Raw genomic sequence first — 10,538 nt, 5'->3', positions numbered from 1 at the left:
CTCGATTAGTCCGATCCACCGAACCTGATAAAACCTCGATAGTCGTACCATGAATCGTCGATACTCCGCTTCATATCGACTATTCCTACGCTGTCGTTCACTCGTCGTCAGTCCGATCGCAGTAGTGATCCCATAAAGTCACAGTTTCTCGTTATCCGTATTTTTTTTCGGTGAAGAAAAAAAACCCATCCCCGGGGGGGGTTCCATTGATTTCGGTGGACACCACATTACACGTTGACGAGGCATAAACGTAAGTCATTGAATTACAGTAGAAATATGAGATATTGAAATTTTGTGCAAGAGTCAGACGTGACGGCTCAGGAGCAAAATGGCCGTGCGAGTTTTACAACAAAAACCGTTTTGAGGTGCATCCTCGTTTCAGGGATAACGAGTCGAGCTGATGATGTTGGGGTCCAGGGGATTCTGGGGGGTTTTCCAGAGGGAATTTATCTGGACAGAGGGTTTTGAGGGAATTCGGGGGATTGAGGAGGACATTGATTTTTTTTGACAGCCTCTGGAGAAGGGAAGACTCGGTTTAGTCTTCAAGGGTTCCATCGGGATATTTTTCACGTAGATATATATTTTTTTTTTATCATTTTTGTTTGGTTTTTGCAGAGTGGAGAGCAAGAGGCTTGTCACAGGAGCAAGTTCGAGTTGAGAAATTGAAAACTACAATTTTTTTGGTAGTTTGTGGTAGATAAATTCGATTTACAAGTCTGAATCTGAATTTAAGTTTCGGCTTGAATTTTGAGACATTTGTTTTTTATTTGGAGAAATGCACGGTTGAGTGACATTTGGATTTTGGAAAATTGATGGGGCAATGGACTCGATTTTGGTTGAATGATGCAGAAGTCACCGCAATTAATTGCGGAGATTTTAACGTGTTTCACTTTTTGGAGTGATTTTTGGATTTTAGGAGGTGGTGACGATTTTCTTAGGAAGTTTAAGGGTTTCTTGAGGGCCAGGGCGGATCAGGGTCAGCTGTTCGGTTGTCAGTGTGTTCTGTGAATGGTCGACGTCAGAGATTGGAGTGAGTTCATTATAGTTTGGTAGTTGTCATTTTCAAGGGTTAAACACATAAAAATGGAGAATGTCAGTGAGATGGTTTATTCCTACGATTTGAGCTCAAGAAATTGAGTGAATATCTGGGGAAAATTTGTGAACATGCTTGACAGACGTTAATTTCTGTCCAGGAAACGTCTGGCGACAGTCGTTCGCCAATGTATTTGTTAAAAACCTCATTGAGTCATCCATTTTACATTAAAAAAATTTTTTTCAATTTCTTTCTTTCCTATTTTCAATTTTATAATTATTCTAAACTCCAGGAAATCTGGGGGGAAACTGTCACTAGAATTTCAAGTGATAATTAAATTTCCCCCATAAAATCCCTTCGGATGATTCCATAAATCAACTCATTAACTAAATATTAAATCCATTCACGCGACATTCGAAATAAATTTCCACTTGGGAATGAGAATTTCTCTAAAGTAAATTACATTTTTTAGAAAACTTTAATTTCCTGCAAAAAACCGGTCGATGTCTTCTCGAAATGGAAACTCCTTGAGAAGATAATTAAATCGTTCGCTCGTTAACGTATGAAGTGGTGGTTAAAGAATTTTTCACCTGTCTTCGAGCAGATTAGCATACCCTCACGTTCAGAGACTGAGATCAATGCCTAGAACTGAGGGATTAATTGCTCTTCCAGCTCCTGCCTATTATTTTGTTGTGGGAGATCCCAAGTTGTTACCGACGTTCCCATGTGTTGATAATTCTCAGGATGTGTTAAGGATCATTTAAGTCGTCATTAGAGCTCCACGAGTGTTTTAGCATTTTCTAAACCTAGTGCAAAACCTTTTTGCCTCTAAGAAACGTGTTTTGAACGTCATTAAGATGCAAAAAACAATAAATCAGTAGCAAAGTGGTCAAACGAGACAAATTCGCTCATTTCTGAATCGAGTTTTTGAGCGATATCTCGGAAATTAAGAGAGATAGGGTAATTTTTGTCATAACATTTATTGTAGCACTTAATTCGCTCCATAAAAAAGGTGGTAATGAAAATCTTCCTCCCTCCCCTAGATTTCGAGATATTCATCAAAAACTGATTAACAGTCAAAAGTGAGTGATCTCGTTTTACTACTTCGCCATTAAAATACACCCTAAGGACCTCGTAGACAGCTCAGTTTTTAATTCAGAGGATTTTTGCAGTCGCAAGTAAAGTTATTTTGTCAAAAAAAATTATTCAATGGGGAAAAAATTCTGAAATTGTTAAAATTTATTTTTGAAGTGCAGTGGAATGTATTTCATTGTGCGATTTCTCGTAATAAATATTTCAATGGATTCAAAGCCGGTGAATACGTACATAGACGGCCGGCCGGTCGGTCTTGAGGGGGTGAGTGAGGAATCACCCAAGGATATCGATTTCACACTGGGGTTGCATGCACGCATCGTCACAAAAACTGTCTGCTCTCCCCCCATGTGCTCTAAAATGTCTTCTAGTCGATTGTCAAGGTCTCTTCCTGGACAAGAGAGTCCTGCTCATCTATTAATAAACAATTTTCTAATTTTGTCAATTTGTTTTTATTGCAGGGGCTCCTGATGGCGACGAACTGAACATTCTTGTCTCGACCTCGAGGGAATCATCAAATTTTTTCGATATTTTTTTTAATCTGAAAGAGAAATAAAACAGGGAAAAATAGTTGTGCCACGTTGAGGATCATGAAAATGGTGTTGTCACAACGGCAGCGGGAGGAGTTGTGAGTTCATAATTATTTTAAATATTTTGTTTTTTTTTTGGTTGGATTGTGGTCCATTTTCCAAATTTTTGTTACAATTTTGGGGTTTACGCCTTTTCTGAAGATTTTATGACAGAAACTATTTTTGTTATGATGTGAAAAAATCATGAGAAGACAGTTTTTGAGGTCTCAAAGATGGCAGAAAAGATTTTTGTGGGTCTAAACAATTTTTTTTCCGTTAAATTTGCGGGAAATAATTTTTTTGAGCTCTCGAATTGTTGAAAAAAATTTTCAACTCATTGTCGTGAATTCTGGGGGAACAATAATGTCATAACTAGCGTAAAATAAATAATAAGTTGAGAGAAAGTTCTGGGGGGAGGTCGTCATGTTTGAAAGGTGCATCATTTTGTCGTGATACAGAAGCCAGGAAAATTATAATAGACCACGTTGTCGCGAGAATGAAAGAATATTCTACGTTGCAGATAATTTAGTTGGGATTTTTTAGCTCTAGTCATGCAATGGGGTTGCGGAGGTCTCTGCGCCGGTCAGAGTTAGGGGTGGTTTTTCGAGCAAGCGCGAATGCTACAATCGATAGACCAACGGAATTACGTATGATGAGAGAGATCAATGGAGCCCCTGCTAGCCGTTTCCGAGCTTATTTCGTCTTCACGTGGGTTTCCACTCGTTGAGGGACAGTTTTTAATGAGAGAGAATGTCGTCAACGATTGAATTATGGATGATGCCAATTAGAATTTGATATTTTTTCATGAGAATTTCAATTTAATTTGGCTTAAACTGAGAAAATAGCAGTTTTTAATTTTTTAGTTTTTGTTAGAGAGTTTCTTTCGGAGAATTTACTGAAAAAGAAAGAAATTTGATGTTTTCTGATGAGCATTGTAATAAAATTTCGATTGAATCTGAGAAAATATGACTTTTTGATTTTTAATTTTTTGTTAAATATTGGGATATGGATAAAAGGTATAAATAAATGTAGTGATTTAATTAATCATAAAACTCTTTATTCAACTTGCACGAGGAAGGCACGACCGATCTAGAGGACTGGTGTCCAGAGACTAACCTACTTCTTATAATATGAAAAATCTATACTAGGACAAAAACAATAGAACCTTTATGTTTCTTCAGGACAGAGTCTCCTTTGAATACCACTTGTGGTAAGGATCACTGTGCTCTCAAGTCCAGAGCACAACAGATCATAAATCAGTCCCTTTTCTGTAAACTATAGTTAAACATATACTAAACCTAGTCGAGTGATTTTTGAAGAACAGAAGAGCTGTGTTCTAATTTTCCAACATTAAACAATTGTTTTTGGGCAATTTACTAAGAAAGAAAGAAATTTGATATTTTTTACTGAAAATTTCCGTGAAATCTCCATTGAAGCCGAGAAAATAGCACATCTTGATGTTCTAATGTCTGTGAGAGTTTTTTTCCGCCAATTTACTGAAAAAGAAAGAAATTTGATCTTTTCTGATGAACATTAGAGTAAAATTTTCCTTGAAACCGAAATAATAGGATTTTTTTTATTTTATATTTTTTGTTAATCAACATATTATTCTTTCGGCAAAACATGATACCTCTTGCATGAATAATGCAATTCAGTCCAGAAAACGCGTATAAATTCGTCTCATGCCATTGGCAACTCTATCCAAATGACTCAGTTGATTTTCAGCTTTCATAAATCTTAAAAACCTTAATTGATCCATAAATATTTCATCGTGCGCCTATCCAAACGACCTAAAGAACGTGACCCATGGTGTAGGTGCCTTTCACCCCGAGATCTCGTCCGACTTTCCGTCTTGCTCCCACTTTCTCGAAAAGTCAATTTTTCCCCTGAAATCCTTCAGGAAAAAGGACGAAAAAAAAACGTTCTATTCTCTCGACAGCCCCAGGGGGTCTAATAATTCAAAATAATAGGAAGCAAATTCACAGAGCGAGGGGGGAGAGTATTACTCCACCTATTCACCACCTGCAGAACATTCTCACGATTACAGAAACGCCTTCTCCTTGTTGTGACGGTGATAGGGCTATTTGCGAAAAGAATAGACAATGAATTGTATTTTTAATGCCGTTAGAAAGGGCTTGACCCTTTGAAGTTGTAATTATAACTGAAGAAGTTTTGTTTACGGGATTTTTAATGGAGAGAACACGAGAGTCCCACGAGCTATCGATCATCAGAGATAATGAGATGAACCTCTTGTTGATGAGATAATCGAGTTCTGATTGTCTTCGGAAATTCAGGGAAGAACCAGAATCTCCAAGAAAATGTATTTTTCTTGAATAAAATCTCCCAAAACATCAAATGAAAGTAGAGCGACTCGGAAATTTTCATATTAAATAAAAACAATTCGCTCCAGTCAATTTTGAAATATTCCAGGTAATCATTTTACAGTAAAAATTGAATATCTCTGAGACTAATCGTTCAATTAAGTTTATTTTCAATTCGTTGTGGTGATGGCAGGAAGATCTTGTTCGATTTTTAAGTTAATAACTCGATTTTGGCGGGGGGGGGGGGGGGAGGGCGAACAAATTTTTTTTCAAAAATAAAAGTGACAATGACTTTGATTTCTTCCAGGATTCACTTTCCAATTTTCGATTAATTCCGGTAGATCCAGTCATGACGAAGAAGATGAAAAGAAAATAAAGTGGAGAGATTACTCAGTTTTGGAGATATTCTAAAAAAATGGTTTATAAACAAATAACGATTCTTCAAGAAAGACTTGACCGATGGAACTAAATCCGGGTCCAGAGTTAGCCTCGAGCCTTATTTACAATCTGACGAGATTTCAGATTTTTTGCAATTTATTTACCGAACATTTTTGTGTATTTACATTTCGGACAATTCTACATCGTTTCCCAGCAAAATTAGATTTTTTGGGGATTTTTTGTCGGCTTTGGACGATTGCTTCGATTCGGAAGCAGAAATAATGGATTGATATCGTAGAAAAAAGTAATTCACGCGACGAAAGAGCTAAAAAAAATTTTTTGTCATCAGAAATAAGGCGATTGCGGATTACCTCAGTACTAATGGATACCAGGATGCCCTGGAAGCATTTAAGAAGGAAGCGGACATGCCTGGTGAGGTCGAGCGTAAGTACGGCGGTCTTCTCGAGAAGAAATGGACATCTGTCATTCGACTCCAGAAGAAAGTTATGGAATTGGAGTCAAAGTTGTCAGAGGCGGAGAAAGAATTTATCGAGGGTGCGCCAACGAGGGGCAAACGCTCGTCATCAGAGTGGATACCAAGGCCACCAGAGAAACACTGTCTCACTGGTCACAGGGCTCCAATAAACAGAGTCATCTTTCATCCAGTGTTCAGTCTAATTGTTTCTGCTAGTGAAGATGCAACAATTAAGGTGAATTTACCGGGAATGTTGATTATTTATTAACCAGCGAACAATAGTGAAGTATCAGAGAAGAACGGAATTATGATATTATCAGCGTTTGTTAAAAAATATTGACGTGTTGGATGAAATGACAGGCAAATACAAATTTCAAAATTCGACATTTTTGTCAGTAAGAAATTTTGATTCGTTGAAAAGGGTCACATGATCATCATGTAATAATGGTCATCATTATGTGATGGATCATGTACCCCTCGTTTCGCCGCCACAGATGTTTTTATTATATAAATTAGGTTTCACTGTTTCAATTAACTTGGAAGAATTTTTTAATTGCTTATGGGAATTCAATTCTAATTTATATGAAGACATTCGTTTTTTTCCTATATTGGAAAAGGATTATGTCCAGAATCATTTACTTTCTTGGGAGCTTCACGTTAATTACGAATAAATGAAAATCTTCCTAAATTAGAATGAAATTCCAATAAGCAATTAAAAGCTACTCCTAATTTAATGGAAAAAGTGGAAAGCGATTGATACAAAGAGAACAACAGTTCTGATTTAAAAAATATGAGTCTTGTACAAGTCAGCATTAAATTCTGATAATTTATTTGCAATAATGAGAAGGTGCGATAATGGACAGTTCTTTAAAATAGTCTCTTAATCATTCAAAAATCAATGTTTGACTGCTTTTACATTTATTATCTTCAGGTAAATCAACAAAATATACTGATGTGAATTTAAAGTCTTCATTTGCCGCAAAACTACCGAATGAGTTAATTTTACTCGAAATCAGTGGTGCACCATCAAGTGCAACTCAAGTACATTCTTGTTCCCCACATTACGAACAACGGTCACATAACAAGGATAATATCATAACTCCGTTTTTTATAACAGTTTGATTCCATAACAAGATTGATTTTGATGATTTTAAAGACTGATTGACGCGAGCGTTATTGTGCGTCTATTAACGTTTGATGGAAATCATCGAAAATAAAATTGAAAGAAATCCCAAACCTCTCGTTCGTTGTATTATCATGTAATTAATTAATTAATGAACGCATAAATCCATAAATTATTTATTAAATTCAGTACCATACTGATTGATTAATTAATAAATATCTCGATTCCTAGATAATTGTACACGTCAATATTTCAATTAAAATTAAAGGTCTGGGATTTCGAGTCTGGCGAATTCGAAAGGACTCTTAAGGGCCACACAGACAGTGTCCAGGACGTGGCATTCGACACAACAGGCAAACTCCTCGTCTCATGCAGCGCTGACATGTCGATAAAACTATGGGACTTTCATCAATCCTTCGCATGTGTCAAAACAATGCATGGACACGATCACAATGTCAACTCTGTGTCATTCGTACCAGGAGGTGACTTAGTGGTCAGTGCATCCAGAGACAAAACCATCAAGATTTGGGAAGTTGCGACTGGTTATTGCGTAAAAACATTGACAGGACACAGAGAGTGGGTAAGGATGGCTAGGGTCAGCCCATGTGGAGAACTAATTGCCAGTTGCTCTAATGATCAGACTGTTCGTGTGTGGCATATGGTGTCGAAGGAAACCAAAGTGAGTAGTTCTAGCATTTTAATTAGATATTGAATTTGTTTTAAAAATACGTAAATTTTTAATTATTAATAAAACACAGGTTATTGAATGATACATTTAATGTATATTTATATTATATATAGATATACATATATGTATATCTGTATATTGTATATGATGTTTAATTTTTTCGAAAAAGGTATTACATTATGTGATATTTTAGCAATAGAGAACGATGACACAAAACGATACGTGAGTTTTTTAATTAAGAATAATTTAATGATTTTTTTCTAATCGACAGGTTGAATTGAGAGACCACGAACATGTAGTTGAATGCATTGCTTGGGCACCAGACAGTGCAAGAGCTACAATAAATGCAGCTGCTGGAGCTGACAATAAGGGAGCACACGAGGGCCCCTTTTTGGCGTCAGGTTCACGTGATAAAACAATTCGCGTTTGGGATGTTGGAGCTGGTGTGTGTTTATTCACACTTCATGGCCATGACAACTGGGTGCGGGGTATTGTCTTCCATCCCGGTGGTAAATTTATCGTCAGTGTGTCCGATGATAAAACATTACGAGTATGGGACACTCGCAATAAGAGAGCTATGAAGACACTCGAGGCGCATGTACATTTTTGCACCTCAGTTGGTGAGTTTTATTGAAAATATCGTTCTTAAAAATTTTTGAATATTGAATTTTTGAAACTTTACTATTTTAGTGAATTTAAAAATTATGGAAAACTCGACAAAATCTTTAGAAAACTCGATCACAGTTGAAATCGTAATTTTTTCGCGATGTAATGATCATTTGTTTTAAATATAAAAAGCAAAAAAATCATGTCTTAACCCAATTGCTTATAGAAAAATTAAAATTTCTGTTGTAGGCAAAAATTAAAATTTGAATTTTGAACATTAGCCGTAAAAAAATCACGGAATTTTTCGATACTTCGTAAAAGATAATCCCACTCACAGGAAAGTGTAATTGTTTGTTTATGAGAAGGAAATGTTAAAAAAAAAATATCAATACCTGACCCGAGGTTAGAGTTACTTTGAATAATTTGAAGGATAAATCATTGATGAAACATAAATCTACCATTTGAACATATTATGAAAGTAAAAACCGCAACTCACCATTTAAATAAATAAATATAATTTTATTTTCCAGATTTTCACAAGAGTCACCCCTACGTTGTAACAGGTAGCGTCGACCAGACAGTGAAGATTTGGGAATGTCGCTAGTCACCGAGCTTTCAAATTTACATAACATTCTTCACAAATTAATATTTCTCTCGCCATTATTTTTGTCCTCATGGAAAATCTCACACCACCGAGAAAATAACTGAAAAATAAACTTCAAACCAAATTATAATTTCAAAATTACTCTAGACGACGGAATGTGAATGAAAAAAATCCTCCACTAGTTGAATAAAATCCATACGAGAGATAGAAAGAGAGAGAGAGAGAGAAAGAGAAACAGAAGTAAATGGACCGAATTGTAATCTGCAAATGAACGGAAAAACATTTAAAAAAATATAAAAAAAGCTATCGTAAATGCTACTACTTATAACTATAAACAAAAAAAAATGATAAAAGGATTTTAAAAAATCACATAAACACGTAATCATAAGCTCTTTAATTAATTTATAATAAAGAATAGTAATTATTATCAGTAAATATCGTTTCACGGTAATCAGCTACATCACCTTAAGATTTAAAAAATGAAACAAAAACCAGAAAACAGAATTGAGAGATGTTAATGGGGCACGATGAGAGGAGGACGTGAAAAAATTATGAAAATTTTTTCAAGCTTTCTTGACGGCGCACTGGACACTCGACCTTTCAGATCCTGTAAATATCTTGAAAAAAAAAATCATAATCAAGAGATAATAATAAATCATCGAGTGTGGGCCACACGATGAATTCCATTCTTCCTGATCCTCATATTTTATTTTCTATTTTTTTAATTAAATAAAAAATAACGAATGAATGATGAAACCTTGAGTTAGTCCTCCTCGTGCTCCTAACTCAGATTGAAATAACATTATTGAATAATTAATAATGACAAAGTAGTTATTTTAATGAATTCGATATGTACTTTTCCCTCAATTGTTTAATTATTGCATGAAACGAGAAACTTTTTACTGTATCCAAATGAGTAATTTACGAATAAACTGGATCTCACAAATTTTTGCGCAATTCTTTTGGTGAAATTAATAATTTATGATAATTATTGTTTTGTGGTGAAGAGATGCATAACGAATTCGTTAAAATTTATTAAAAACATTAGGATGGAGTCGAACGAGTGAAGATTTTATTGATCACTCTCAAGTAATCGTAAAGTACTTGTATTTGTGGGGAAAACAATTGAAGAATGAAATTAGTACAATGTAGCCACTTGATTTTGAGATGGTATTCGATTGAATGATTGATGGCAATTTTTAGGTACTACAGTAATTAAAGTTGAATTATTTTAGTCAAGTAGAGCCACATTTAACCGTAGACTGGCGGCAGTTTAACACTGAAAATATCAAGGGATTAAGGTAATCAAGAGAGTGACTTAATTTCAAATTAATCCGAGGAACAAATTATATGATATAGAATCGATTTTTGTTGATATTTATTCACATTTGTATTTTATGATTAACGATTTATCAAGGAGATGAACCTGCCGTTGGCTCTCGGAAATACGAGTTAAACGTATGTCATTTTTTTTTTATTTATCGATGTGGTTCTTTCATTTTTGCTGAACATAATAAAATTATGATGTCACTGAGGGGTTGAGTTTTTTTATTTGGTGATTCGGAGAAAAAATTTAACTCATTAAAAAAACCCTCATTTTATTCAACTAAATCCGCATCCACCAATTTGTTTGTTTGACTTCAGTGAAA

General features: G+C 35.1%; 1 protein-coding gene across 2 annotated transcripts; it reads left to right on the top strand.

Moving 5' to 3' along the window:
- Positions 1-97: 97 nt before the first annotated feature.
- Positions 98-10,423, top strand: LOC135166013 (lissencephaly-1 homolog). Of its 2 annotated transcripts, XM_064127919.1 has the most exons (7): positions 111-250; positions 917-1,030; positions 2,587-2,753; positions 5,743-6,103; positions 7,260-7,670; positions 7,951-8,299; positions 8,816-10,423. In XM_064127919.1, the coding sequence occupies exons 3-7, from the start codon at positions 2,716-2,718 to the stop codon at positions 8,887-8,889; spliced, it is 1,233 nt and encodes a 410-aa protein (XP_063983989.1). In that variant the 5' UTR covers positions 111-250; positions 917-1,030; positions 2,587-2,715; the 3' UTR covers positions 8,890-10,423. The 2 variants fall into 2 exon arrangements, with proteins under 2 accessions (XP_063983988.1, XP_063983989.1); XM_064127918.1 differs by lacking the exon at positions 917-1,030 and having other exon boundaries at positions 98-250.
- Positions 10,424-10,538: the final 115 nt, after the last annotated feature.

The sequence above is a fragment of the Diachasmimorpha longicaudata genome, chromosome 9, assembly GCF_034640455.1.
Source record: "Diachasmimorpha longicaudata isolate KC_UGA_2023 chromosome 9, iyDiaLong2, whole genome shotgun sequence".
Taxonomy (NCBI): Eukaryota; Metazoa; Arthropoda; class Insecta; order Hymenoptera; family Braconidae; genus Diachasmimorpha; species Diachasmimorpha longicaudata.
This window is presented reverse-complemented; position numbering and strand designations above follow the sequence as displayed.

Bases quoted from the DNA above. Each gene is read 5' to 3' on its own strand.
- LOC135166013 (XM_064127918.1), top strand. From the start codon at position 2,716: ATGAAAATGGTGTTGTCACAACGGCAGCGGGAGGAGTT. The intron at 2,754-5,742 runs GTGAGTTCATAA...TTTTGTCATCAG, and splicing joins CAACGGCAGCGGGAGGAGTT to AAATAAGGCGATTGCGGATT. The intron at 6,104-7,259 runs GTGAATTTACCG...TTAAAATTAAAG, and splicing joins GTGAAGATGCAACAATTAAG to GTCTGGGATTTCGAGTCTGG.